Source organism: Aquarana catesbeiana, linkage group LG05, assembly GCF_042186555.1.
Source record: "Aquarana catesbeiana isolate 2022-GZ linkage group LG05, ASM4218655v1, whole genome shotgun sequence".
Classification (NCBI taxonomy): Eukaryota; Metazoa; Chordata; class Amphibia; order Anura; family Ranidae; genus Aquarana; species Aquarana catesbeiana.
In genome coordinates this window covers 366943811-366970652 of record NC_133328.1, presented here as the reverse complement: position 1 = coordinate 366970652, position 26842 = coordinate 366943811, and the positions used below count along the sequence as shown (strand labels likewise).

Sequence of the window (26842 nt, the reverse complement as noted above, 5' to 3'; positions counted from 1 at the left end):
TGGTGGGGCAGATGTGCAGGGTAGTACAGTGGTGGGGCTGATGTGCAGGGGGGACAGTGATCTGAGGTGCAAAGGGGCATGAATTGAGGCTGATCTGAAGTGTGGAGTTGCAGGATGTTAATTTCTCAATACTAAAGTAGTTTACAGCATTTACTTTATAAAAAAATCCTTTTCGTGATTGAGAGTGTGAAGTTTACATTTTTTTGTTATAAAATTGGCACACTCAATTTAGTTGAAAAGGTTGCCTATCCCTGGCATATTACTTTGTAAAAGGTGTATATTGTTATCAGCACAGACCATAAAAACAATTTTTAATTATAGACACAGCTACATACATAGTCTTCTGTACTTACTTCAGCAATAACATTTAAAATCCTCATCTTTGTATCTCTCCCAGTTAAGAAAAAAGCAATCATCTTTAGCAACAAAAAAAATAATGGAATATGAAGGCGATTTCACTCAACCAATAAATATGCTTGGATAACCTCTAAACTCTCTTCCACCATCAAACCTTGTAGTTGGAGATAAGAGTATCAAAATAAAAAATAATATTATATAAATTAATATACCATCAAACGATGTGGGTTCCATTGGTCCATAGAGTATTCATAGTATGTTATTGCATTAGAACACCATTTGGTAAACCACAATCAAATGTTTAAATAAAAAACTTACAAAAAAGTTTCATAAGCCTGTTGTCTTTTTATTGAGATTGGATTTTTTTTTTTTGGTTTAATTATGCAAAATGTAATTACAATGGCATGCTATTGTTTATCAGCAAAGCTACAATTGCAAAAGCTAAAGAAGCGTCTATGAACCTCATTCTTAATAAAATGCTCCCAATGAAATGTTATTTTTAATAGTTTAATCAGCAAGGGGCCTTCCATTTGTCTTTAGTGCCACAATAACCTCAAAAGCAGCAACAGGATTTTTATCATAGTGTTGCTTATATAGGCTTGGCAGGCTGTGCTGTTATTAGGGCTTAAATGCATATGCAATTCACACTCAGGAAAAAGTCAAATGCTGCTTGCTTTATTGGGTTTCTGTAATGATTTAATCTGCTTTAAATTGCCTTTCAGTTGCACAAGGATTGGCCTCAAGCTGCTCCTGAGTTACTTGGAGCTTATTCTGAGTTGTACAGAGCTGCTTGAATTGCCTTTGAAATTCCACTGACTTGCATGGGGAAGGGAAGAAGCTTAGATGCAACCCAAAGCCGATATAGATAAGAAGGATCAGTCATGATGCCACTTTCTATGGGTAAAATATGCCATTGCTGTCCAAGCCATCTGCTGAAAGTAAGGTGTAAAAGGGGCCTCTCCATGTTTTTATACTTAAGGGTTTATACAGTAACAGGCCCAAGTTTGACTGAAGCTAGGAAAATTCTTAACACTGGTAAAACCCTGCACCTACACAAATAGAAATTTCAGTGGGGTGGGGAACTGATAAACTGTTAAGGCGTAAAGTTATAAATCTACATGATATTTTGGCCAAATGCTCACAGTTGATTTATTCACTATGCCTATTCCTCTTTAATGGCAATTATGATACACAATGTTTATACATTTTTTGTTTTAAGGTTGAACTTGATTTATACATTATTTTAAAATCTAAATGGCAAATCCTTTCATCAATTTGTTTATTTAATCATCTATGGAGAGGTCAATTCACCTAAGAACAGGACAACATTGGTCTTTTTATCCAGTATTGTGAACATGAAGGGGTGATCTGCCTGAAATTTAGTGGCTATGGGGCGCATTCTGACAGTTGCAACGGCCCCAGTAGCTGCTGCAGCTTCTGTGCCCTCTTCATTAACCTCCACAAAAACTTTGTGATATATTTGTGACACATAAAGGTCGCCTTTATCTGATATTCCTGTCAGATCAGCTTTTTGTGGCTCAAAGAGGTCACTCATTCCCATTTTGCTCAGGTATGACTTCAGGTCATAGTTTTCTTCAAGACGAAATCTTGGAAGTTCTAGCTCCACATCAGTTGGAGTCATCAAGTCAGGGTTGGTCCACTCTTTCAAGTTCACATAGCTTAGTTCTTTATGTAGCTGTTGATGATTGGAAAATTAAGATATTGGCATGAACACTTGAAAAAAATTCAATATAATTAAGTTTCAGAACATCAAACTCCGCAGGAGTTCATCTTTTAATAAAACATCACAAATATCAGCCTCAGGTGGAGCTGAGCTCAAAAAGTGAATATTTGCTATGTTATAGGAAAAATCTAAAAATGTTCTCTGTGCCCTAGCAGTACCCAGGAAAATCTAAAAAAATTTCAGAATCCATCCTGAAAAATAGCAGTGTACTTCTTGGTATGTGTGGGTACCTGTGCCTCCTGTACCTAGAACCTCATACACTAGCTGTATATCTGTGGTATTAGAGAGGGGAATTGGGACTTTGGATGAGGCACATAAAGGAACCGGACATAGAAGTAAAGACATTTAATGAACAATCATTTACATAACATAGAATGTCAAAAAATAAGTATTACAGTAAAAAATGTTATATTGGTGGAAGGACCATGAACAATTGCATAACATCTGGTACAAAAAGATAAATAGGACACTGAATGGTGTATGATACCATATGCCAATATTGCTCCATATACAGGATAACATAAAACATGATTGCAAAGGATAAATTCCAACATAGATCAAGCCATATAAATGTGCATCTTCGATAGCTTGACGCGTTTCGGGGCATGCACTGCCTCATCAGGAGAAGATGCAAAGATGCAATTCTGTAGGGAAAAATATATATACAAAAATGATTCTATATTACCCCAATGGCTGGGGGGTAAAGAGGAGGGAGCAAAAGAAGACAGTAGGAGGGAAAGTATTCATCCCCCTACTTACATCCCACCTACTTACATACAAAATTCAAAATGGCAGAGCAGGATACTGGGCGGCTGGGAAGCATCTCGAATGTCTGTACCGGTAGCTGAGGTGGTAAAGGCCCCCATGATGGAGCAAGCCCACAAGTCCCCATAGGGATAAGGAAGCCCATGCTGTCGTGGCAGGTAGTGCCTAATTATAACTCCAAGGTGTCTGGGAAAAATATGTAACTAAGGTAAGATAAATGGTGAATAACCATATTGGAATAATCCATAGTGAGTAGTGACAACCTATTGGAAGCTAGATGGGGAAAAGATGTGCATGTAACTACCCAGAAAAAACAAGACTGGGAGGGAGGTGGTAATGTGAAACAAGAAAGACAAAGAAGTGTCTGCAAACACCACTGAATACAAGACAAGTACCTTCTCCATCACTTTGCACTCAGCTGTGCTGCTCACCTTATGGCTATCATACACCCACATTCTTTTCATCACTCTAGCTCCCAATAGGTTGTCATTACTCACTATGGATTATTCCAATATGGTTATTCACCATTTATCTTACCTTAGTTACATATTTTTCACAGACACCTTGGAGTTATCATTAGGCACTACCTGCCACGACAGCATGGACTTCCTTATCCCTGTGGGGACTTGTGGGCTTGCTCCGTCATGGGGGCCCTTACCGCCTCAGCTCCTGGTACAGACATTCGAGATGCTTCCCGGCCACCAAGTATCCTGCTCTGGCATTTAGAATTTTGATGTAGGTAGGGGGATGAATACTTTCCCTCCTACTGTCCTCTTTTTAAAGAGGAACTGAAGTCTGCTCACATCATTTGTAATAAAAACATCTTTGCCATTCTGAAGCTTCCCTCCAATCACTTTGCATATTATTTTATATATACTGTGATTCTGTACTTGCCAAATATGCTGCGGAAATTTCCCTCCACTGAGTCTGCCTGCAATCATTTTAACCGTGGGCAGCTGAAGCTGCTGCCTGTTAACTTCCTGGATTTACACAGACACACAGAGGCACACCTCCAGCTCTGCAGCCCTGCAGCTCTCATTGGTCCTCTTATTACTCATCCCCCCTCCCTTCCTGGCAAACTCTCGTGAGAGTGAGAGAGAGAGCTGTGCATGATGTCACGCCTAGGCTTTTTTCCAGACAAGAAACAGGAAGTGGGTTGTATAAGGTATTTACTGGCAGAAAAAAAAAATATTTTACTATCCAAAGTTAAAACAACAAGGGCAGAGGATGTAATAGATGGAGAGTTGAAAAAATAAATGAAGTTCCACATTAATATAGTATACACAATAATATCTGTACCAGATGTCATGCAATTGTTCATAGTTCTTCCACCAATATAACATTTTTTGCTGTAATACTAATTTTTGACATACTATGTTATGTAAATGATTGTTTAATAAACGTCTTTACTTCTACGCCCAGTTCCTCTATGTTCCTCATCTAAAGTCCCAATTCCCCTCTCTATTATCCAATTTAGGGATGGAGGCACCTTCCCGAGGTGTTTCATTTAAAGTCTCAACCTTCCTCTTTTTTTCCTCCTTTTATATTTTATTTCTGCGGTATGTGATCTCAGGTACTGCTACCTCTGACTGGTAATTTTTGTAGATTTTGCGTGATCTTTGGTGATGTCACTACTGTGCTGCTCACTGTTCTCTTTGCTGCAGATTCTGACATGAGGAAGACAAAGCCCTTCCTCTACCAAGATGGTCACCCTTACACAGAGACACAGTGGAGAACAAGCAATAGTAAATCAGTAGTGGCGAAAGATCTGCTTCAGAGAGACCATAGGAAATACTGGTGACTTGTCCTCTGCCTGCCTTTTTGGGTAGCTTCCAGAATTCAGTTCCTTTTAAACTCACAATGAGGTCATTTGATAAAAGCTTTACTGCATGTGTTATATGCTATACTGTATGCTAGTTTCATCAACCATGTAGATATACCACTTTAGTAAATTTATAAAGGCGGCGTCCTCACAATATCAATGGAAATACCGCCTGCGTTGTTTCTTGCGTTATACTAACATTTGTTACCATAAATAGTATGTGGAAGTCAGTTTACAAAGATTATTGCACAACTACTAGTTTCTGGTTGGAGATCTAGTCATTGCGGAGTTCCATGAGATGTCTATTGAATGCATTGGGAAAAGGAAATTTGTGAGGTTGAATGTCGATTCATAAGTAAAAATACCACTCAATGAGAAATAGATTTTTTGATAGTTATAGTGATATTAAAGTCAATTTTTTAAAATAACAAACATGTCATACATACCTTCTCTGTGTAATGGTTTTGCACAGAGCAGCCCAGTCCTCCTCTTCTTGGGTCGCCCGTCAGCACTCCTGGCCCCTCCCTCCTGCCGAGTGCGCCCAGAGCAAGCAGCTTGCTATAGGGGCACCCAAGCAGGCTCATTGTCCACACACACAGAGCCGGGGCTTGGCCCCATCCCCTCTCTCCTCATTGGCTCACTGGCTGTGATTAACAGCAGCAGGAGCCAATGGCCTGCCATTTGAACCTATAACTACTTAAGGGTGTCCTGGCCCTAACCCTCTTTCCCCCAAAAATACAAAAAGGACTGTCAAGAGAAATAAAACCACATTTACATCCATGAAGTGTCTGGCACTCAACGACTTTCACCATCTTTGCACCCACTATGCCTCACAACCCACTACATACTAAAGGATGCCAGCTATTTTTGGCCTTGGAGGTCCTCATTAGACTGGACAAAGCCGGAGAGCTTGCTACATATATATATATATATATATATATATATATATATATATATATATATATATAAGACTCCAGGTTGCCACTGGAGCCCTCTTCCACTCCTCCATGACGAGCTGGTGGATGTTAGAGACCTTGCACTCCTCCACCTTCCGTTTGAGGATGTCCCACAGATGCTCAATAAGGTTTAGGTCTGGAGACATGCTTGACCGATCCATCACCTTTACCCTCAGCTTCTTTAGCAAGGCAGTGGTTGTCTGTGAGGTGTGTTTGGGGTCATTATCATGTTGAAATATTGCCCTACGGCCCAGTCTCCAAAGGGAGGGGATCATGCTCTGCTTCAGTATGTCACAGTACATGTTGGCATTCATGGTTCCCTCAATGAACTGTAACTCCCCAGTGCCGGTAGCACTAATGCAGCCCCAGACCATGACACTCCCACCACCATGCTTGACTGTAGGTAAGACACACTTGTCTTTGTACTTCTCACCTGGTTGCCCCCACACGCTTGACACCATCTGAACCAAATAAGTTTATCGTGGTCTCATCAGACCACAGGACATGGTTCCAGTAATCCATGTCCTTAGTCTGCTTGTCTTCAGTGAACTGTTTGAGGGGTTTCTTGTGCATCATCTTTAGAAGAGGCTTTCTTCTGTAACGATAGCCATGCAAACCAATTTGATGCAGTGTGCGGCTTATGGTCTGAGCACTGGCAGGCTGACCCTCCACCCCTTCAACCTTTGCAGCAATGCTGGCAGCATTTATACATATATTTCCCAAAGACAACCTCTGGATATGATGCTTGCTGAGCATGTGCACTCAACTTCTTTGGTCGACCATGGCGAGGCCTGTTCTGAGTGGAACCTCTCCTGTTAAACCGCTGTATGGTCTTGGCCACCATGCTGCAGCTCAGTTTCATGGTCTTGGTAATCTTCTTATAGTCTAGGCTAGAGCTGCACGATTCTGGCCAAAATGAGAATCGCAATTTTTTATGCTTAGAATAAAAAGATAACGATTCTGGCGACGTAAAATCTTTCACACCATACAAAATAATGGGCCAACTTTACTGTTTTTTTTTTTTTTAATTATTAAAGTCATTTTTTCCAAAAAAATTGTATTTGAAAGACTGCTGCGCAAATACAGTGTGACATAAAATATTGCAACAACCACCATTTTATTCTCTAGGGTGTCTACTAAAAAAATATTTATAATGTTTAAGGGTTCTAGATAATTTTCTAGCAAAAAAAAATGATCTTAACTTGAAACCAACAAATGTCAGAAAAAAGTTTACGCTCCATGCACACTGGAGCTCATAAACGACAGTTTTTTGGAGTTTGGGCGTTTTCTTTAAAAGCCCATAAACTCCAGTCTATGTTATCCTATGTGTCCATGCACACATGGACGTTTTTGGACGTTTATCAGCAGTGGAGTTTATGGGCTGTGGTGAGCCCGTCCCCTTATGACGTCACCGTCCCATCATGCCCTCAGGTGGTGATGTCATAAGGGGGCAGGGTCACCGGATGACATCACCCGGTGACCACACCCCATGCCAATATAAGTCGTTGTGCACTGCGCACCCGGCATTACTGCAGGAGAGAGCATCATGTCAACATCGGAAGAAGAGCAGAGGGAAGAAGACGACGAAGAAGACCGGGCCACCGCTAGCAAAAGAGCGGGTAAAAGAGCAGAAGATAGCGGAGGAGCACAGCAGAAGACAACTGAGAGCTGGAGAAGAGTCCGGAGAGAGCAGAGAAGAAGGAAGAGACCCCCGAAATCGGAAGAGACCCCCGGAGCTTCCTAATAAACTACTTTAAAATTCTGTGTAGTGTGTTTTATTTTTGAAACTTTTTCCAGGTGAATGGGTAGGGGTACAACGTACCCCATACTCATTCACATAGGGGGGAGGCCGGGATCTGGGAGCCCCCTTGTTAAAGGGGGCTTCCAGATTCCGATAAGTCCCCTGCCCGCAGACCCCGACAACCAAAGGCCAGGGTTGTCGGGAAGAGGCCCTTGTCCCCATCAACATGGGGGCAAGGTGCTTTGGGGTGGGGGGGCGCAGCGCCCCCCCGCCCTGAAGCACCTACCCCCATGTTGAGGGCATGTGGCCTGGTTCGGTTCGGGGGGTCGTCCTCACCCCCTTTCCTGACCGGCCGGGCTGCGTGCTCAAATAAGGGTTTGGTATGGATTTTGGGGGGACCCCCACGCAGTTTTTTTGGCGAAGGGGAGTTCCCCTTAAAATCCATACCAATTTTTTTTTTCATTTTGGAGGGGGTTCCCCTTCATCCTCAGCACACAAGTCGCACTGCAAGTCGGATCATGATTATCCGACTTCTGGTGCGACTTCTATTCAAATCAATGGCAGAGAAACGCTGAACGAGGTTTAACGCTCTTTTTTACAGCGTTAACCCTCATTAAATACCTTTTACCGATGTCTGGCATTTCCAGTACTGCTCTTGAACGCAATTTTATGGCGTTCAGAAAACAGCCCATAAACTCCACTGCAGATAAACGTCCAAAAACGTCCATATGTGCATGGACACATAGGATAACATAGAGTGGAGTTTATGGGCTTTTAAAAAAAACGCCCAAACTCCAAAAAATGGCCATTTATGAGCTCCAGTGTGCATGGAGCCTTATAATGTTTCTAGTTAAGTTCAACTGCTAATTATTTTTTTCAAAACCTCAGAGAGTTCTTTGCCATAAGGTCTCATGTTGAACTTCCACTGACCAGTATGAGTGAGTGAGAGCGATAACACCAAATTTAACACACTTGCTCCCCATTCATACCTGAGACCTTGTAACACTAACAAGTCACATGACATCAGGGACGGAAATTGGCTAATTGGGCGCAATTCGGACATTTTTACCTAGGGGTGTACTCACTTTTGTTGCCAGTGGTTTAGATATTAATGGCTGTGTGTTGAGTTATTTTGAGGGGACAACTAATTTACACTGTTAAAAAAGCTGTACACTCACTACTTTACATTGTAGCAAAGTGTAATTTTTTCATTGTAGTCACATGAAAAGATATAATAAAATATTTAAAAAAATGTGAGGGGTGTACTCACTTTTGTGAGATACTGTATATGTATTAATACACCGCATGAAGTGTATTAGAAACAGTACACCACAAATGCACTGTAGATATAGGCTACACTGAATGCAGAGTATATATATATATATATATATATATATATATATATATACAGGCATACCCCACTTAAGTGCACAATGGGGTTTATTTAATAAAGCTGGAAAGTGCAAAATCAGGCTTACTTCTGCATAGAAACCAATGAGCTTCTAACCCCAGCTTGTTCAATTAAGCTTTTGTAATAAAACCTGGAAGCTCATTGGTTTCTATGTAGAAGTGAGCTGATTTAGCACTTTCCAGCTTTAGTAAACCCCATTGTGTACTTAAAAGTGGGGTATGCCTATATATATATATATATATATATATATATATATATCTCGTATTTATCGGCGTATAACACACGCCAGCGTATAACACGCACCCCAAGTTTAGAAGGGAATTTTAAGGAAAAAAACTTGTGCATCAAAGTGTAGCGATGAGGTGCCAAATTAAATAACTGTATTTAATGTTATGAACATAAATGGAGGGAGGACTCCACTGCCGCCACGATTTTACACAAAGCGCTTTTTTACTGCATAAATGTAAGTGTTCTACCTTTTATCAAATGTTTTTCTTGCTTATGGAATTATGCTATGTGGCCCCTTTTTTATCTCCTATGGGCCATCTTCCCCGGATGTGTAACCACCTGTATGGAGAAGATCCTTCCATGAAGGCTCTGGAGACTTCAGACTCTAATCATTGATGACTCCCAAGGTTCCACCCCCATTGTTGGCTGCAATACAAGCTGGTTTAACTCATAGAACGTATGTTCTCTGACTGTGATTAATCACCGCACATTGTGGACACTTGGAGACCACTAGAGACTTTATTTTATACTATTTTAATTTAACTTATTTCATCTGTTTCTTTTCACATAATTTTTCATCACATGTGTTATGTGTATAATTTACTACGTTATTTATGTTCATAACATTAACTACGTTTATTTAATTTGGCACCTCAGCGCTACACATTGATGCACCTGTTGATTTGAGCTAAATTTCTGTTTGTTGTGTTAGCTGCTAATTACTGTTTGGGCAGCGCGGAGTATTTTTTGTATATTCTGTTAAGGAAAAAAACTTACATTTAAATGCCCATCAATGCAGCCTTATCAGTGTCCATCTGGAGCCTTGCACAGCGTCCATCTTTATGCTTGTCCAGTGTCATTTGCAGCCTTGCCAGTGTCATTTGCAGCCTTGCCAGTGTCATTTGCAGCCTTGCAGCCTCATCAGTGTTCATCTGCAGCCTTGCAGCCTTGTCAGTGTCCATCTGCAGCCCTGCAGCCTTGCCAGTGTCATTTGCAGCCTTGCAGCCTTATCAGTGTTCATCTGCAGCCTTGCAGCCTTGCAGCCTTGTCAGTGTCCATCTGCAGCCTTGTCAGTGCCCATCTGCAGCCTTGTCAGTGACATTTGCAGCCTTGCCCAGGCTGCAGTTAAACTGCAGTGACTTGTCAGTGTTACTGCAGTTTGAAAATGGCGCCACCGAGATACACAGAGCCAGTCCTCGGCTCCTTTTGGCTCTTCTCGGCTCCTCTCATAGTCCCCCTCAGTCCCGCCCTATGATGGACATAACACAGGTCCAATGGCGGGACTGGGCATGACTGTGAGCAGACCCGAGCGGAGCCCATATACATACATAGCTGAGTGTACTCGGCTAGGTTTGGCTAGCTCCGCTCACAGTCACGCCCAGTCCCTGTGTTATGTCCATCATAGGGCGGGACTGGGCGTGACTGTGAGCGGAACTAGCCGAGCCTAGCTGAGTACACTCAGCTATGTATGTATATGGGCAGCCGGCACTCGCTCCGCTCACAATCAGCGGGGGGGGATCGGCGGGGATTGGCGTATAACACGCACCCACGATTTCCCCTGATTTTAAGGGGAAAAAAAGTGTGTGTTATATGCCGATAAATATGGTATATACTAGACTGACTGTATATATGTATATCAAATACACAGCCACTAACTGAATAACCTGCCTGCCTGCCTAATCTAACTCAAGCTATCTCTCTGTCCACGCCAACAACACTACACACGACCGCTATGTAGTGTGGAGCGTGGACTTAGTCCCCCTGAGCCATAATTGGCCAAAGGCACCCTGCCTTTGGCCAATTATGGCTCTTTCAGCAGAGCACACTGTGATCTCGCAGTGCATTCTGGGGTATTTCGTGGCACTCAAATTTCCCGCGAATGCCCCATATGTTTGGTTTAGAACAAACGAACACCCGATGTTCGATTTGAACTTACGTTTGACTCAAAACGCTGGCTCATCCCTAGTGAGGTGTTAATACCCCTGTTTTTTGCTTTATGCATCCCCATCAAGGACATGCACTCACTCCAGGTCCTGGGGACCACTGAGTTGTCTTTAGTGTTAGATGGGAAAATCTTTCAAAACTTGGCACTTGTTCTGGTGATAACTGTCTAAGAGGGGATTTAACTCACTTTGGAGAGCTTTCCTCTCACTTCCTCTTCTTTCTACAGGACTGAAAGTAGAGGAAAATCACTTGAATGGAACATAGATGACAAAAAAAACAGACAGGAAAATCTGGAAATGCAAATAGGAGGCTAGTGCTCCACCTGCTGGCTGGATAGAATAATATAGCATGTGTGATTAAAATATTTTATATTTAAATTGTAAGTAAAATCCCCTATTGTTTTCTGCCAAGGAAGCTGCCATCTTTGCCTCCGTTTATTCTGCAATGATGCTGCATATGTGATCAGTTATGACACCAGCCATTGAAAGGTTTGGGAGCACAACCAATGGGAGTATTACATTTCCGGCACGTGCCGTAAATGAAACTGTTTTATGGATGGGTTTACTTCTGCTTTAAAGTGTACACCCAGCCAAAACCTTTTTTTTTTTTTTTTTTTCTTACATTTTTGATAGCTTAATAGAAGTTAGAACCTCAAACCTCAAGATATTTACTGCTACCTAGGGCTCTATTGGGGAGATTTTCCCTTATCTCCTGACCTGCTGATGTTTTACCTGAAAGAAAGGAGAGGAACTCTCCAACAGCAAGATAGAGAAGCCCGTAGCTGAGCAGGAACGTAGTCAGCAGATGGGGGATATGACAGGGTGTTAAGCCAAGCCAACAATGTAAGGGTTAAGGGGTGGCATATAGATCTAATTAAGTGGGCATTATTGGTTGAAATTTGGTGCATGGGGGGAGCTAGTAGGTAATAAAATGTTGACAAGAGGGTGGGGCTGTAACAGTATTTGGGAAATCTGAGAAGATCATCATCATCAGTAGCATCTGTGAAGAGCATGATTAGCTTAGGGTAGAGTTCCTGCTGCCACGATGAGTGAATTAGAACAACTGTTAGCTCAGCTTAGGGCAGCTGCAGGTATCCATGGAGCGGAATGGATACAGAGCCAAGTCACGGCATCTCTGCAAGGGGTCCAGCAGAATTCCCCCCGGGCGGGGCCTGCACAACAGCGTGCTAGGAGGTCTAAGCCCCCTGAGCGCTTCACCCCTGAAAGGACCCCTCAGGCTCAGCGCCGCATCGGGAGCCCGCAAGTGGAACCTTCAGGCCCCCCTGCTAAACGCATGCCTGCCTTGGACGGGGGTGCGCCTGGAAGGAATCCCCATCCTAGGGGGATGGGGTCTCCTCGGCGTGTCGTACCTGCCCCATCCTCCGGATTCGAGATAGTGCGGCTGGTGTGGCTGGCGATGATCCAGTCAGCACACCAGCCCAGCGAGGGAGAGAGAGCGCGGCGGGCGCGGCCCGGATCGGGAGGCGGTCGGCGGCCCCACAAGGAGGACAGAAGAACGGCGAGGGTGGAAGGGCACATCTGCCCTTGGAGGATCTCCGTCGGCGGCGCGCACCTCCAAGCCACAGGTGGCGGCTGCGAACCCGGGTCAGGCCGGGGCGCAGGCGGATGACGTCAGAGGCGACGTTGGGAGGAAATCGGATCGGCGCAGGCCGGCGAGCCTGTCAGTGGCACGGAACACTTCGGCGGCTGATGGGGAGAGAGGACAGCCGACACAGAGGAGGCTTGCTGATCCCGGGATGCCAGCTGATCTGCAGGAAGTGGAGGGCAGCAGTGCAGAAGAAGGAGAGCTAGAAGAGGACATCGGTGAAGCCACTGGGGAAGTCGGTCCGGTGGCTGGAGGGGTACCTGGCCCCATGCAGCCTGGTGAGTGTGCTTCTGCTTTACTTCCTTTTCTTTCTCCCTCTGTGATGCCTGGGATGGGGGCCCAGGGTCAGGCTAGGGAGACCTCTGGGGATCATGGGTCTGATGTTCTCACGAGGGAGGTGCTGCAGGGTTTAAAGGAGCTATTACAGCGACTAGGCAGTGGGGGGGTGCCGGGGGGGGCGGTTGTCACGGGGGACACTTCAGTGAGGCAGGCGGAGTCGGTGCTTAGCCCAACTGCCCCTCCGGCAGTAGTGATAGAGTCGGATGTGCCGCAAGGATCGAGTGGAGAGGATACGGCGGAGAAGCCGAAGGACAAGAGTGACAAGGAGGTGGACAAGGTGAGATTGGCGGACGCGGCGAAGTGCGAAGTCTATGTGTGCTTTGAGGGGCCCCTAGGTGCACACCTCAAGGCGGAGGTACGGGAACAGATTTGGAAGGGGGAGTACGTAGAAATATTTTTTTTACTCCCCCTTGAGAAGTTTAATCTGGATTGCGTTAAACCAGATGAGAGCAAGAAGGAAGATGAGGAGAAGCGTAGATATCGCCTTATTCCTCGCACGTTGAATTGGTTGCAAGCATTTGCAATCTTGGCAAGCGTAATTGGCGAGAAGGAGCCGGGGAGCTGCTCGGCCTTGTTTTGTTATTTGGACGCGATTGGGGAGGCGAATAGGGTCTATGGCGTGGCTTCGCTATGACGAGTAGTTTAGGCAGCGGAAGGCGGTCAGACCAGCAATTCGCTGGAATCCCAAAGATATCGGGCTCTGGATGAAACTGATGACCTGAGGAGCGGGAGCCGGCGGTACTTCCGCCTCAGGTTCATCGGCCACTAGAAAAAAGGGGGTTTGCTGGCAATTCAATGACAGCTCTTGCCGTTTCGGAGGGTCCTGTCGTTTCAAGCATTAATGCTCTGGATGCGGGGGCGGACATGCCTTCACACTGTGTTTTAAGGCAGGAAAGAACAAGGCAGGAGATGGGTCTGGAAAAAGGGAAGACTCCGGTAAAGGTGGGAAAGATGTTTGCTTTCCTAAATAGGTATCTGGACCGGGAGTCGGCACGACTCCTAGGGGAGGGGTTCTCGTGGGTTTTAGAATCCCTTGCTCGTTGACTGAGGTTCCGCCGGTGTCTGCTAATTTACAGTCTGCTCGCCTTTTCCCAGGAGTGGTGATGGAGAAACTGAGGAAGGAAGTTTCTTTGGGTAGGATGAGCGGTTCGTTTTCTTCCTCTCCACTTCCGGGGTTAATCATTTCTCCTCTGGGCGTGGTTCCCAAAAAGGAACCTGGCAAGTTCCGTTTGATTCACCATCTTTCCCATCCCAAAGGGGCATCAGTAAATGATGGTATCAACTCGCAGGCCTGTGCGGTCACCTATACATCGTTCGATGCCGCGATATCATGGGTACGGAGGTACGGCCAGGGGACCTTGTTGGCCAAAGCTGACATGGAGGCAGCATTTCGTCTGCTTCCGGTCCATCTGGATAGCATGCACCTTTTGGGCTGTCGGTGGCAAGGGTCGTATTTTGTAGATCGTTGTCTGCCAATGGGGTGCTCCATTTCGGGCACTCTATTTGAGGCCTTCAGTTCCTTTGTGGAGTGGGTAGTGCGTGATGTATCCGGTTTAAATTCCGTCATCCATTACTTGGATGATTTTTTGTGTATTGGACCTCTGGATTCCAATGCTTGCGCGGTCTTGCTAGGTACGTTACAGCACATAGCTGATCGTTTTGGAATTTCATTGGCCTTGGAAAAAACCGTAGGCCCGATGACAGAACTGGTTTTTCTGGGCATAACGATTGACTCCTTAGCCATGGAGTGCTATTTGCTGGAGGTTAAGCTGGTGGCCTTGCGGCAGGAAGTAAAGGACAAGACGCAAGATTCGGGTCAGGGAGCTGCAGTCACTGCTGGGCAAAGTGAATTTTGCCTGCAGAATTATTCCCATGGGCAGGATATTTTGTCGCCAGCTTTCGTTTTGGCTTTTGGCTCTGGCAGGGGTCAGCAACCCACGACATTTCATCCGTTTGACTCGGGCTCACCGAGCTGATTTTGGGGTCTGGGATGAATTTCTTGAGACTTACAATGGGAGATCGGTGTGGATGTCAGGCCCCGTAAGCAATGCAGACATGGTTTTGTTTACGGATGCGGCAGGGTCAGGAGGATACGGAGCGTTTTTCCAGGGTGGATTGCCGGCGGTTGGCCTGAATCTTGGAGGGAGGCCGGGTGGTTGTGTAACCTAGCACTTTTGGAATGGTTTCCTATCGTGCTAGCGGTGGAAATTTGGGGTAGCGCATTTCGGAACAAAAAAGTAAGTTTCCACTGTGACAACATGGGAATGGTTACTGCCATCAACAACTTATCGGCCTCCTCTCCTCCGGTGGTACGCTTATTGCGCCATTTGGTCCTGTTATGCCTTCGTCTAAATGCTTTTGTCTATGCCGTCCACATTCCGGGTGTTCCTAACAGGATTGCGGATGCCTTGTCTTGTTCGCAGTGGAAGGAGTTTTGCGTCTTGGCACCAGAAGCGGAGCAACATGGTACGCCCTGTCCTCCACGGTTATGGACAATCGCATTGGAGTCGCCGCAGGATTGATTCGGAATTCATTGAGTGAGGCTACGTGGGGTGCTTATGCAGGTGTGTGGAAGGAATGGAATTCGTTGCTGGCGGAGGTAGGGGGGCTTGAGCCCCGGGAAGACGTGTCGTCGTTAGTTCTGTATTTTATTGTTAAAAATGTTCTTCGAGGGGCGTCTGTGTCATCGGTGGACCATAAGTTGGTGGGCTTGGCTTTTTGGTTCAAGCTGCAAGGAGGTAAGAATGTCACAAAATCTTTTGTGGTGCGGCAGGCTATGAAGGGGTATCGCAAGGGTCGTAGGTCTATGGATCTTAGGCTCCCGGTTTCATTCGCCAATTTACGGCTGATTTTGGCAAATATACTGGTGTGTTTGGTGGGATACGAACAAATTTAGTTTCAAGCGGCTTTCTTGCTAGCCTTCTTTGGGGAATTGGTTAGCCCGTCCAAACATGTTGCTGGGGGAATTTTACGAGAGGATGTGGCAGTAACAGATACCTCGGTGAGTATTGCAATACGTAAGTCAAAAACGGATCAGGCAGGTAAAGGGGTGCTTTTGGAGTTATTCCGGGGTGAGGTGGCCGAACTTTGCCTAGTACTGGCGGTATCGCAGCTTACAGCGGTCAGGCCAAATATAGCGGGACCGTTCTTGATGGACAAGGACGGCTCGTATTTACCACGTTTTCAGTTCATATCGTTTTTTCGCAAATGTCTGAAAGTGGCAGGCTTGGATCCAAGTCAGTTTGGTTTGCACTCTTTCCGGATAGGCGCAGCTACTGAGGCATTTAGGTGGGGGCTGGGTGCAGCGGTGATCAAACGGATCGGCAGATGGGAGTCCAACAGGTTTAGGCTCTACGTTAGGCCTCATTTACTTTAAGAAAGGGGGTCTTTTCTTCTTCTTGTTTGTGGGTGTTGTAACCTCCTGCTACTTCTCTTCCACGTTGTCGTTTCTTATGTTGCCATTGCTGTTATGTGTTCTGGGTGAAGGTTGGTGGGGCAATGTGTTTCTTTGTCTGTTTTCAGGTCGGAGATGCCTGGTGTGGATCTTCGGGCATTCCTTCGTTTACTAGGGTGCCAGGCGGGCAGAGGTAAGGCCCACTGCCAGGCAGTTAGGTTTACCCTGGGAAGTGGGCAGTGTTCGCTGGATTGGGGTAAGGGGTATGCTGTGGAATAGAGTGGTTGCCGAGTTTCATAGATTTGCACGTTGGGACGGGGCCCCAGATATAATGGTGATCCATGCAGGGGGCAACGATCTGGGTGTCAGACGTTCTAGAGAACTGATTAGAGATATTCAGTTCGATTTCCTTAGGCTTCGCTGTGACTTTCCAGGCACTATTTTGGTTTGGTTGGAGATCGTGGCACGCACTGTTTGGAGGGAGGCCAGATCTGTGGACCGAATCAATAAAGCCCGAGTTAAGGTCAACAAGGAGGTTGGGAGGTTCTTTGTTAGAAATGGTGGTTTGGTTATAAGGCACTTGGACTTGGAGTCCGAGACGTGGAGGTTCCTCAGAGGTGATGGCGTTTACCTTAACGCAGTCGGCACAGACTTATGGTTTCTGGGTTTGGAGGACCGAGTGCAGAGGGCTTTTCAGGTGTGGCGGAGCGTGCAGGTATAAGAAGTCATACCTGCGGCGCTGTGGCATTTTGGGATCCATGGCGGTGGTAGAATTTGGTGCATTTTGGGTAAGCGGTGGGGAACCATCTCAGGTATGGTATCCTCGAGTGGGAACAGTTCACTGGCTAGTGACCATGTAGCTTAAGGACCCTGGGGTGGCTGAGGTCAGCTGGGTTTAGGCCCTGAGTCTATATAAGTAGCAGCTGGGGTGGCAACTCAGTTAGATGGTGCCTGTGACACAAATAAAGAGGGTATTGGATAGATTGGTACCGCCTAGGATCTTAAAATCTATACATTTGATTGTGACTAGTGAAGTTTTAGGTGGGTTATTATATTGTGTAATGTGAATAAAAGTTGGTTTATTAATAAAAGGCCATGTTCGGCCATTTAACCCACTTCAAGTTTTGTGTGGTTATTTAAGTTATGGTAAAGGTATGTTAAGGTATAAATAGGTAAGTGTTATTGCAAGGTAAGCTCTTAGCTACCCTTGTCAAGAAATAAAAATAGTATTTCTGTTTGAGTCCCATTTTTGCATCACCTCCTGTTTGAGAAATGAGTGTTAAACTCTCTAAAGGAGTCCTGAATAGCAGTAAAAACCCAACAGGAGTTGTAATTCCTACCCACTCTATCCCAATTTAGAAAAAAAAAAGTTTCTCTTGGGTCAGGTTCATATATTTGAGTTGTGTGCAACCTACTACACTGGACCTGTGTTTTGGCACACCACAATGCACAGATGTGAACCATTGTTGTGGTATGTTGGCAGTTTATTTACTGCAAATTTGTGAACCTGGCCTTAGGAAAAGTTGCCTGGATGTATATGCTAAATAGGTTAATCTAGGATGTCTAATAAAAATAACTTCCAAGTCACTTCATTGGGTCTTTAAAGCCTTTAAATGCTGCTCTTTGTCTCTCCTCTCAGCCTTCAGCCTGCTCCGCTGTGCCATCTATGTCCGGGTTTCTCCCTCCCGCCTCCATCCTCCTCCGCTGCTGTGATCAGTGAACAGTGGAGACCGGAAAGAAGCACAGCTTAGTACAGAAGGCGGGAGGAGGAGCTGGCCAAATTAAATTTTTATGTTAAACCACTGGTGATTGGTTGCTAGGACACAGGGTGCTCCTAAGCAAACAATCACCAGCTTGCTAATATGAAAAGTTGCTTTGCCAGCTCCCTCCCCCTGTCTAGAACTGTGCTGCCTCCCAGTCTCCGCTGTGGAAACAGGTAGGACACTGTGCTATGGGAGGGGAGGGGAGGGGAGGAAAGAGGTTACTGCTATAGGGGAAGGGGGGCAGAAGACACCACTGTGTGGGGCGTGGGGAGTGATGTGAAGGGGCAGAGGACACTGTTATGGGCAGGGTCAACCCCATAACAGTGTACTCTACCACCCTTCATATCACCCCCCACCTCCTCCCCCCTGATCCCTGCATTCTGAGTACAACGCACCCCTAAAGCCTGCATTCCGAGCGCAACACACGCCTGATCCCCTGCATTCTGAGCACAATGCACTCCTGATCTCTGCATTCTGAGTGCAACCAACCCTAACCCCTGCATTCTGAGCGCAACGCACTCCTGATCCCCTGCATTCTGAGTGCAACGCACTCCTGATCCCCTGCATTCTGCGCGCAACACACTCCTGATCCCTGCATTCTGAGCGCAACACACTCCTGATCCCTGCATTCTGAGCGCAACCCACTCCTGATACCCTGCATTCTGAGCGCAACGCACTCCTGATCCCTGTATTCTGTGAGAGCAACACACTCCTAAACCCTGCATTCTGAGCGCAACCCACTCCTAAACCCTGAATTCTGAGTGCAACGCACTCCTAAACCCTGCATTCTGAGCACAACGCACCCTTAAACCCTGCATTCTGAGTGCAATGCACTCCTAAATCTCCCTTAGTCCCTAAATCTATCCCATAGTTTGTAAACGCGATAACTTTTATGCAAACCAATCAATATACACCTATTGCGATTTTTTTTTACAAAAAATATGTAGTAGAATATATATCGGCCTAAACCGATGAATACATTTTTAATTTTTTTGGATATGTAATATAGCAGAAAGTAAAAAAAATTGTTTTTTCAAAATTCTCGGTCTTTTTTTGTTTATAGTAAAAAAATAAAAAACACAGAAAAAAATGCCACCAAAAGAGAGCTCTATTTGTGGAAAAAAATGGACGGCAATTTTGTTTGGGTACAACGTCGCATGACCGCAATTGTCAGTTAAAACAACGCAGTGCCATATCGCAAAATATAGCCTGGTCATTAAGGGGGCAAATACTTCCGGGGGCTGAAGTGGTTAAACAGGACAAATTGCATAATAAAATGGGTCCTTTTAAGCTCAAGTAACACTATATTGTTATATTTTTATAAGTGTTGCATTTAACCACTTGCCTACTGGGCACTTAAACCCCCCTCGTGACCAGACCAATTTTCAGCTTTCAGTGCTCGCACACTTTGACAATTACTCAGTCATGTAATACTGTACCCAAACAAATTTTTTGCCCTTTCTTCAAACAAATAGAGCTTTCGTTTGGTGGTATTTGATCACCTCTGGGTTTTTTATTTTTTGCGCTATAAATGAAAAAGACCGAAAATTTTGAAAAAAAAAATACATTTTTCTTTGTTTCTGTGATAACATTTTGCAAATTATTAATTTTTCTTCATAAATTTTGGCCACAATTTATACTGCTACATATCTTTGGTAAAAATAACCCAAATTAGTGGATATTATTTGGTCTTTGTGAAAGTTCTAGAGTCCACAAGCTGTGGTGCAAATCATAAAATATTGATTACTCCTGATGTACCGGTGGCTCATTTCTTGCGACCCTAACAAGCCAGGAAAGTACAAATACCCCCTAAATTACCCCTTTTTTGAAAGTAGACATTCCAAGGTAATTAGTAAGATGCATGGTGAGGTTTTTGATGTTGTCATTTTTTCCCACAATTCTTTGCAAAATTAAGATTTTTTTCCCCACAAAATTGTCATTGTAATAGATTATTTCTCTCACATGGCATGTGTATACCACAAATGACACCCCAAAATACATTCTGCTGCTCCTCCTGAGTATTACAATACCACGTGTGTGACTTTTCCACAGCCTAGCCACATAGAGAGGCCCAACATGTAGGGAGCACCATCACGTGTTCTAGGAGCATAAATTACACATCTAACTTGTTGACTACCTATTACACTTTTGAAGGCCCTGGAGCACCAGGACAATGACACCTGACACTGATGTGGCACTGATGACAGATGGCACTGATACATGGCATTGATGGCACGTGACACTGATGTGGCACTGATGACAGGTGGCACTAATATGTGGCACTGATGACACTGATGACAGATGGCACTAATATGTGGCACTGATGACAGATGGCACTAATACGTGGCACTGATGACAGGTGGCACTAATACGTGGCACTGATGACACGTGACACTGATGACAGATGGCACTGATACGTGGCACTGATGACACATGGCACTGATCACAGATGGCACGTGACACTGACAAGTGGCACTGATGACACATGGCACTGATCACAGATGGCACGTGACACTGACAAGTGGCACTGATGACAGATGGCACTGATACGCGGCACTGATGACACGTGACACTGATAACAGATGGCACGTGACACTGACAGGTGGCACTGGGGACAGGTGGCACTGGGGGCAGGTGGCACTGGGGACAGATGGCACTGTTAGGTGGCACTGGGGACAGGTGGCACTGGGGACCGATGGCACTGTGGGCACTGTGTTGTGTTAGTGTGGCACTGTAATGTGTGATTTTTTTCCCTCACGCTGCAGCAGGAAGCTCTCCCTCCTCACACGCGGTCTCTGTGTGAAGAGGGAGAGCTGGCAATGAGAGTTGATCTTATATGTTTACATATGCGATCATCTCTCATTGGACACTCCGATCGAGTGCTAAATGACCGCTGTGATTGGCAATTTAGCACGATCTGTGATTGGCTGTGTCCAAGGGACATGGCCAACACAGATTTCCCCCCGATGCGCGCCCGCGGCGGCACACAGGGAGGATGTAAACAGGAGGACGCCCAGGGACACACTCCCGGCAATTGAGTACCGCACTGTAGCCGTCTTTCGGCTATAGCGTGGGCCCGAGGTGGTTAAAAAAAAGCAACAGTAGATGCTTGGTAGAAGAAAACAAACAAAATGGGGGCATTAACAAAGAGTGGTGCAAGCACAGTGCTTGTCTTGCGCAACCCTTCTAGACATAAAGCGGAGTACCACCCAAAAATAAAACTTCCCCTTTTTTAGTGCAGGTGACCCCCTGACATGCGACATTTGGCATGTAATTTTTTTAGGGGGGGGAGCAGATACCCACTTTTTAGAGGCGTCCACCTCCCACTTCCTCCCGGGGCTCCGAGGCACCAGAAGGAAGTTCACCTCTCCCCCCTCTCTCCCTGCAATCTTCTGGGACACGTAGGAATATAGAGGATTATCATGCCCAAGCTGATACCCTGATAAGGAAGTTTGTGGACAAAGGTTACCACAAGGAACCTTTGGTGGAATTAAAAATGGAAATAGGGAATCTGGATCGGAACTCTTTACTAACGAAGAATAAGAAGAGAAATAACAATTCACAGATGGATGTAGCTTTCATCACCGGATTTAATAATCAATACCGATTCATCGTTAGGAAGTACTGGCCTATTTTAAAATCTGACAGGATCCTAGCGAGAATTCCTACAAAAAGCCCAGTTTTATCTACAGGAGAGCACTTACCCTCAGGAACCATTTGGTTCAAAATGTAATTGATCCACCTAAGACTGTTAAGTTGTTTTCCTATATGAAAGGCTTCTATAAATGTCAGAAATATCTAGGACTGGGAAGGGATATGAAATTAGAGAATTAGTCACTTGTAACAGTACTCATGTGACTTACATCATTGAATGTCCATGTCGACTGCAATATGTGGGTAGAACCACTAGGCCCCTCTGCTTACAAATCAGGGAACATATTAATAATATAAGAAAGGGATTCCCTAAGCATAACCTTTCCAGACACTTTGGTGAATTCCATAACAGGGACCCATCTGGACTGATTTTTTACGGTATCGATACTATAAATGATCACAAATATCCCAAAACGAAACTAAATGGATATAGCGTTTAGGGTCCCTAGTGCCTAGAGGGTTAAATGTAGATATCGACTTGAATTGCTTTTTATCTAATTTTTAATCAGCTCCTTTATATGATCCTTCCCATGTAAATTATTCATTCTATGGCTCACCTTTTTTTCTATATCCTTTTAAATAATAAATAGTCTTTTTTGTTTTTTCGGAGATGTAAATATATGTATATAAGTATATATACATATATATATATATATATATATATATATATATATATATATATATACTGTATATACATATATTCTACCTATGCACTTTACAGTTTATTTAATGTTTATTTAATATTTTTATAAAAAAACAAGATATATATATAATTTTCATATTTAACAACCTATTTGAATTTAGCCCCTTGTTCTATTAGGTGTAACCTTGTTTTTATAGTTTTATGCACATCTAATTTTACTCTATATGTGCATATTTCTTTCACCTATTCATGTCTCTCTTATGCTTGTGATTTTAATTAGCATTGGAGATGCCGCTTATTGCCATCACTCATTTCCCCCAGGAGATGGCGCTTTGTGATGTGAGTCTACCATTCATCTAGTGGCGGAGCTAGGTTACGTAGCTTTCATCTGCATCTTTGATACAATTTGTTTAATTGGCGTTTACCTGATTGACTATTGTGGCACCTCCATGTGCTATATATGGATGTAGGGTGTACCAATATGGCAGCACCTTTCGTCCGTGTGATGAAACGCATCTGATTATTAAAAGTCAGCAGCTTCACTTTTTGTAGCTGCTGACTTTTAATTTTTTTTTTTTCTGGCGGAACTATGCTTTAAAAAATGGAGCAGATGCCGCACCTAATTTAAAAAAAAGGGGCGCAAGCAGGGAACATGCCAGGCAGCAGGCAGCACATAGGCGGTAACAGCTGGAACCGTATGCTCCAATCTATTTCGCATGCTCCAATCTATATTGAAAATTGTCACATTCCCTTTGTTAATTAGGAGCAGACCTGCACTAGTTTCTATTTCATTCCTAAATAGAAACTGGTGCAAATATGTTTCCTGCACCATTATAATGCAGGCACAGGAAACCTAGCTAGTTCCCCAGTATGTAAAATTACAGTATTTGTCTGTATGTCCAAAACTTAAATGAGGGGAAGCTCTGCTGACTTCCATCATCCAGTCACGTACAAGCAAAAATCTGATTTTTTCGAATTTTTTTTTTTTCCCTTGCATGTGGTTGGGTATTTTTTGCAAAGTGGAACCTCATAAGCTGTGTAGCAACTGCACTTGCAGAGTGCACAGTTACATAGTTACATAGTTAGTCAGGTTGTAAAAAGACACAAGTCCATCCAGTTCAACCTTAAAAACAATAAATAAAATAAAAAATATCGTACAATCCAATATACCCAATTTTATACCCTTAGTTGATCCAGAGAAAGGCAAAAAACCCCAGCAGAGCATGCTTCAATTTGCTACAGCAGGGGAAAAAATTCCTTCCTGATCCCCCAAGAGTCAATCGGATTTTCCCTGGATCAACTTTACCTATAAATGTTAGTACCCAGTTATATTATGTATGTAGCGCTGACAATATTTGTTTTTAAATATTTGTAAAGCTGTAAAGGTAATAAGTTGGTATATGGCACCATCTAGCGGCCAAAACATATAATTACAGCACATTTATATTTCTTTTATTGTTCAGAAGTTTGACATGGAAGTATTTTGTTTGTTTACATCTGGACATTAACTTGACTCACCCACAATGCTCAGTGACTCCCACAAATCTCAGGGTGAAGAACTGCATTGTGGGGAGACTATAAAAAGGCTGGGAGCGGCCATCTTAGGCCTCTTGTTCCTGGGATGCGTGGCCGGCAGCAGGGCTATGTGGGTGTGTGCGTCCCACAGGGTTTGCGGCCTACCCTGTGAAGAAGCGGAACAGCAGCCAGCGATCCTGCCATCGATCACAGTGTGCTGGAGCAGCAGAAGTGATTGTTCCAGAGACCCGTGAGGGAGGTAACTGAGGACTCCCGGTCATCAACAAGTGGAACAGCGCGATTGCAACTCCATACAGACTGAGAACTTACGGAGTGGAGACAACCATCTGTCCAGATCCAGTGCGGTGAGAGGGTTAACGCCCAGAAGTTTGTTCCATAAAACACACATTCAGAGTTATTACAGAGTGTTGCTGGGACTGATAGTCCCACGGAACATTTAAATTGGGAAAATCATATTTGCATAGACTTACAATCAGATTTCAACATACAGGAATTGATACTGGATGTTTCTTCTTTTCAAGTAAGAAAATTCAATCCATTTGCCTGATTCTAATTACTTTTGTGCATCACCTTACACCGAGCATTTGGCCAAAGGGAAACCCTGTGGATTACAAGCATTGATTTTCTTAGCTAGCAGAAGACTGAAGACGACAGGACTATTTCTTTCATCGCGGGGCTCCACATTTAGTCATAAAAGAGAGTGACTGTACTGTCAAAGCAGGGGGAGCTCCCTAGTGTCTATATTGTGGGGAATTTATATTCCTGTGTCTTTGCGCCTGCTACAGTGTGCTGGAGGTGGGAAGGTGTCCGGAGTTAGAACAATTTTGCTTTGAACACTGGTCCCACCTGGAGACAAACTAATAGGGGATCTATGCAAGAAAATTATATATAAGCATATATTTGTGTACTAAGATTTTTGTTAATATCCACTGTGCTTTCACACTACGTTTGTGTGACCGCATAGTTGCTGTAATTACTTTTAATATCACTTCAGTAAAAGAAGTAATTCTGGTTAACCACAAGTTCTTGTGTGCAGTGTTGTTTTTCTCCTGTAGGTGGAGCACCAAACACCCAGGTAAAGATATATATATATTTGTAGTACATACATATATTGAGCTATAGTTTGTATTAGTATCATTACAAACTGCACTACAGCTGTGTCAAGGGGATTGAAACAAATCTAGAAGGGGTGTGAGAGATCAGAGAACAGGCCGATTAATATCAGCAGCTCCTTCGGGGGTAATTGCTACATGTACATTTAGGAAAGTATCCAGGCCTTTCTTAAAGCAATCTACTGAGCTGGCCAGAACCACCTCTGGCAGGAGTCTATTCCACATTTTCACAGCTCTTACTATGAAGAAACCTTTGCGTATTTGGAGATGAAATCTCTTTTCCTCTAGACGTAAAGAGTGCCCCCGTGCCCTCTGGCTTGACCGTGAAGAGAATAACTCAACACCAAGTTCACTATATGGACTCCTTATATATTTGAACATGTTGATCATATCCCCCTTTATTCTCCTCTTCTCAAGAGTGAATAAATTCAGTTCCTCTAATCTTTCCTCATAGCTGAGCTCCTCCATGCCTCTTATCAGTTTGGTTGCCCTTCTCTGCACTTTCTCCAGTTCCCCGATATCCTTTTTGAGAACTGGTGCCCAAAACTGAACTGTATATTCCAGATGAGGTCTTACTAATGATTTGAACAGGGACAAAATTATATATCTCTCTCTAGAGTCCATACCTCTCTTAATACAAGAAAGGACTTTGCTCGCTTTGGAAACCGCAGCTTGGCATTGCATGCTATTATTGAGCTTATGATCTACCAAAACCCCCAGATCCTTCTCCACTACGGATTCCCCCAGTTGTACTCCCCCTAGTATGTATGATGCATGCATATTCTTAGCCCCCAAGTGCATAACTTTACATTCCTCAACATTAAACCTCATCTGCCACATAGTCGCCCAATTAGACAGTGCATTGAGGTTGGCTTGTAAATTGGAGACATCCCATAAGGACGTTATTCCACTGCATAGCTTGGTGTTATCTGCAAAGACAGAAATGTTACTTTCGATCCCAGGCCCAATATCATTTATAAAGATATTAAAAAGTAAGAGTCCCAGCACTGAACCTTGGGGAACGCCACTGATAACCTTAGACCATTCAGAATAAGAATCATTAACCACTACTCTCTGAATTCTGTCTTTTAGCCAGTTTTCTATCCATTTACAAACTGATATTTCCAAGCCTGTAGACTTTACCTTACATATGAGCCGCGTTTGGGGAACTGTGTCGAACGCTTTTGCAAAATCCAAGTATACCATGTCCACAGCCACCCCTCTTTCCAAGATTTTACTTACCTCTTCATAAAAAGAAATCAGGTTTGTCTGACAACTTCTGTCTTTCATGAATCCATGCTGTCTGTTGCTTAAAATGTTTTTTTCCAGCAAGAACTCATCTATGTGGTCTTTTATTAAATGTTCCAGTATCTTCCTGACTATAGAAGTTCAACTAACAGGTCTATAGTTACTTGGTAAAGACTTTGATCCCTTTTTAAATATAGGCACCACGTACGCCCTGCGCCAATCCAGTGGTACTATTCCCGTCATTAATGAGTCCCTAAAAATTAGATACAATGGCTTTGAAACTACAGGGCTCAATTCTTTTAGGATCCGTGGGTGGATGCCATCAAGTCCAGGTGCTTTATCCACCTTTATTTTGTCTAAATAATTCTGGACCATATCACTTTTGAGCCATTGTGGATCATTCGGGGCTGTGTCACTACCACCCCCATTATGGACATGAGCTCCCCCATGCTCTTTTGTATACACAGAGCTGAAGAAAGTATTTAATAAATTTGCCTTCTCTTTGTTCCCAGTCACCCACTCTAGATTATTTTGTAAAGGGCCTACATGCTCAGACCTGGCCTTTTTACTATTAATATAT

General features: G+C 44.1%; 1 protein-coding gene across 2 annotated transcripts in view; it reads right to left on the bottom strand.

Annotated features, from left to right (window-relative positions):
• Positions 1-682: 682 nt before the first annotated feature.
• The window catches only part of LOC141144861 (leukocyte elastase inhibitor-like), a 79137-nt gene continuing 52977 nt past the window's right edge, over positions 683-26842 (bottom strand). For both annotated transcript variants that reach the window (XM_073630945.1, XM_073630946.1), the window contains one exon: positions 683-2053. In XM_073630945.1, coding sequence (XP_073487046.1) covers positions 1649-2053 — 405 coding nt within the window. In that variant the 3' untranslated portion in view covers positions 683-1648. The remainder of the gene's footprint in view (positions 2054-26842) is intronic.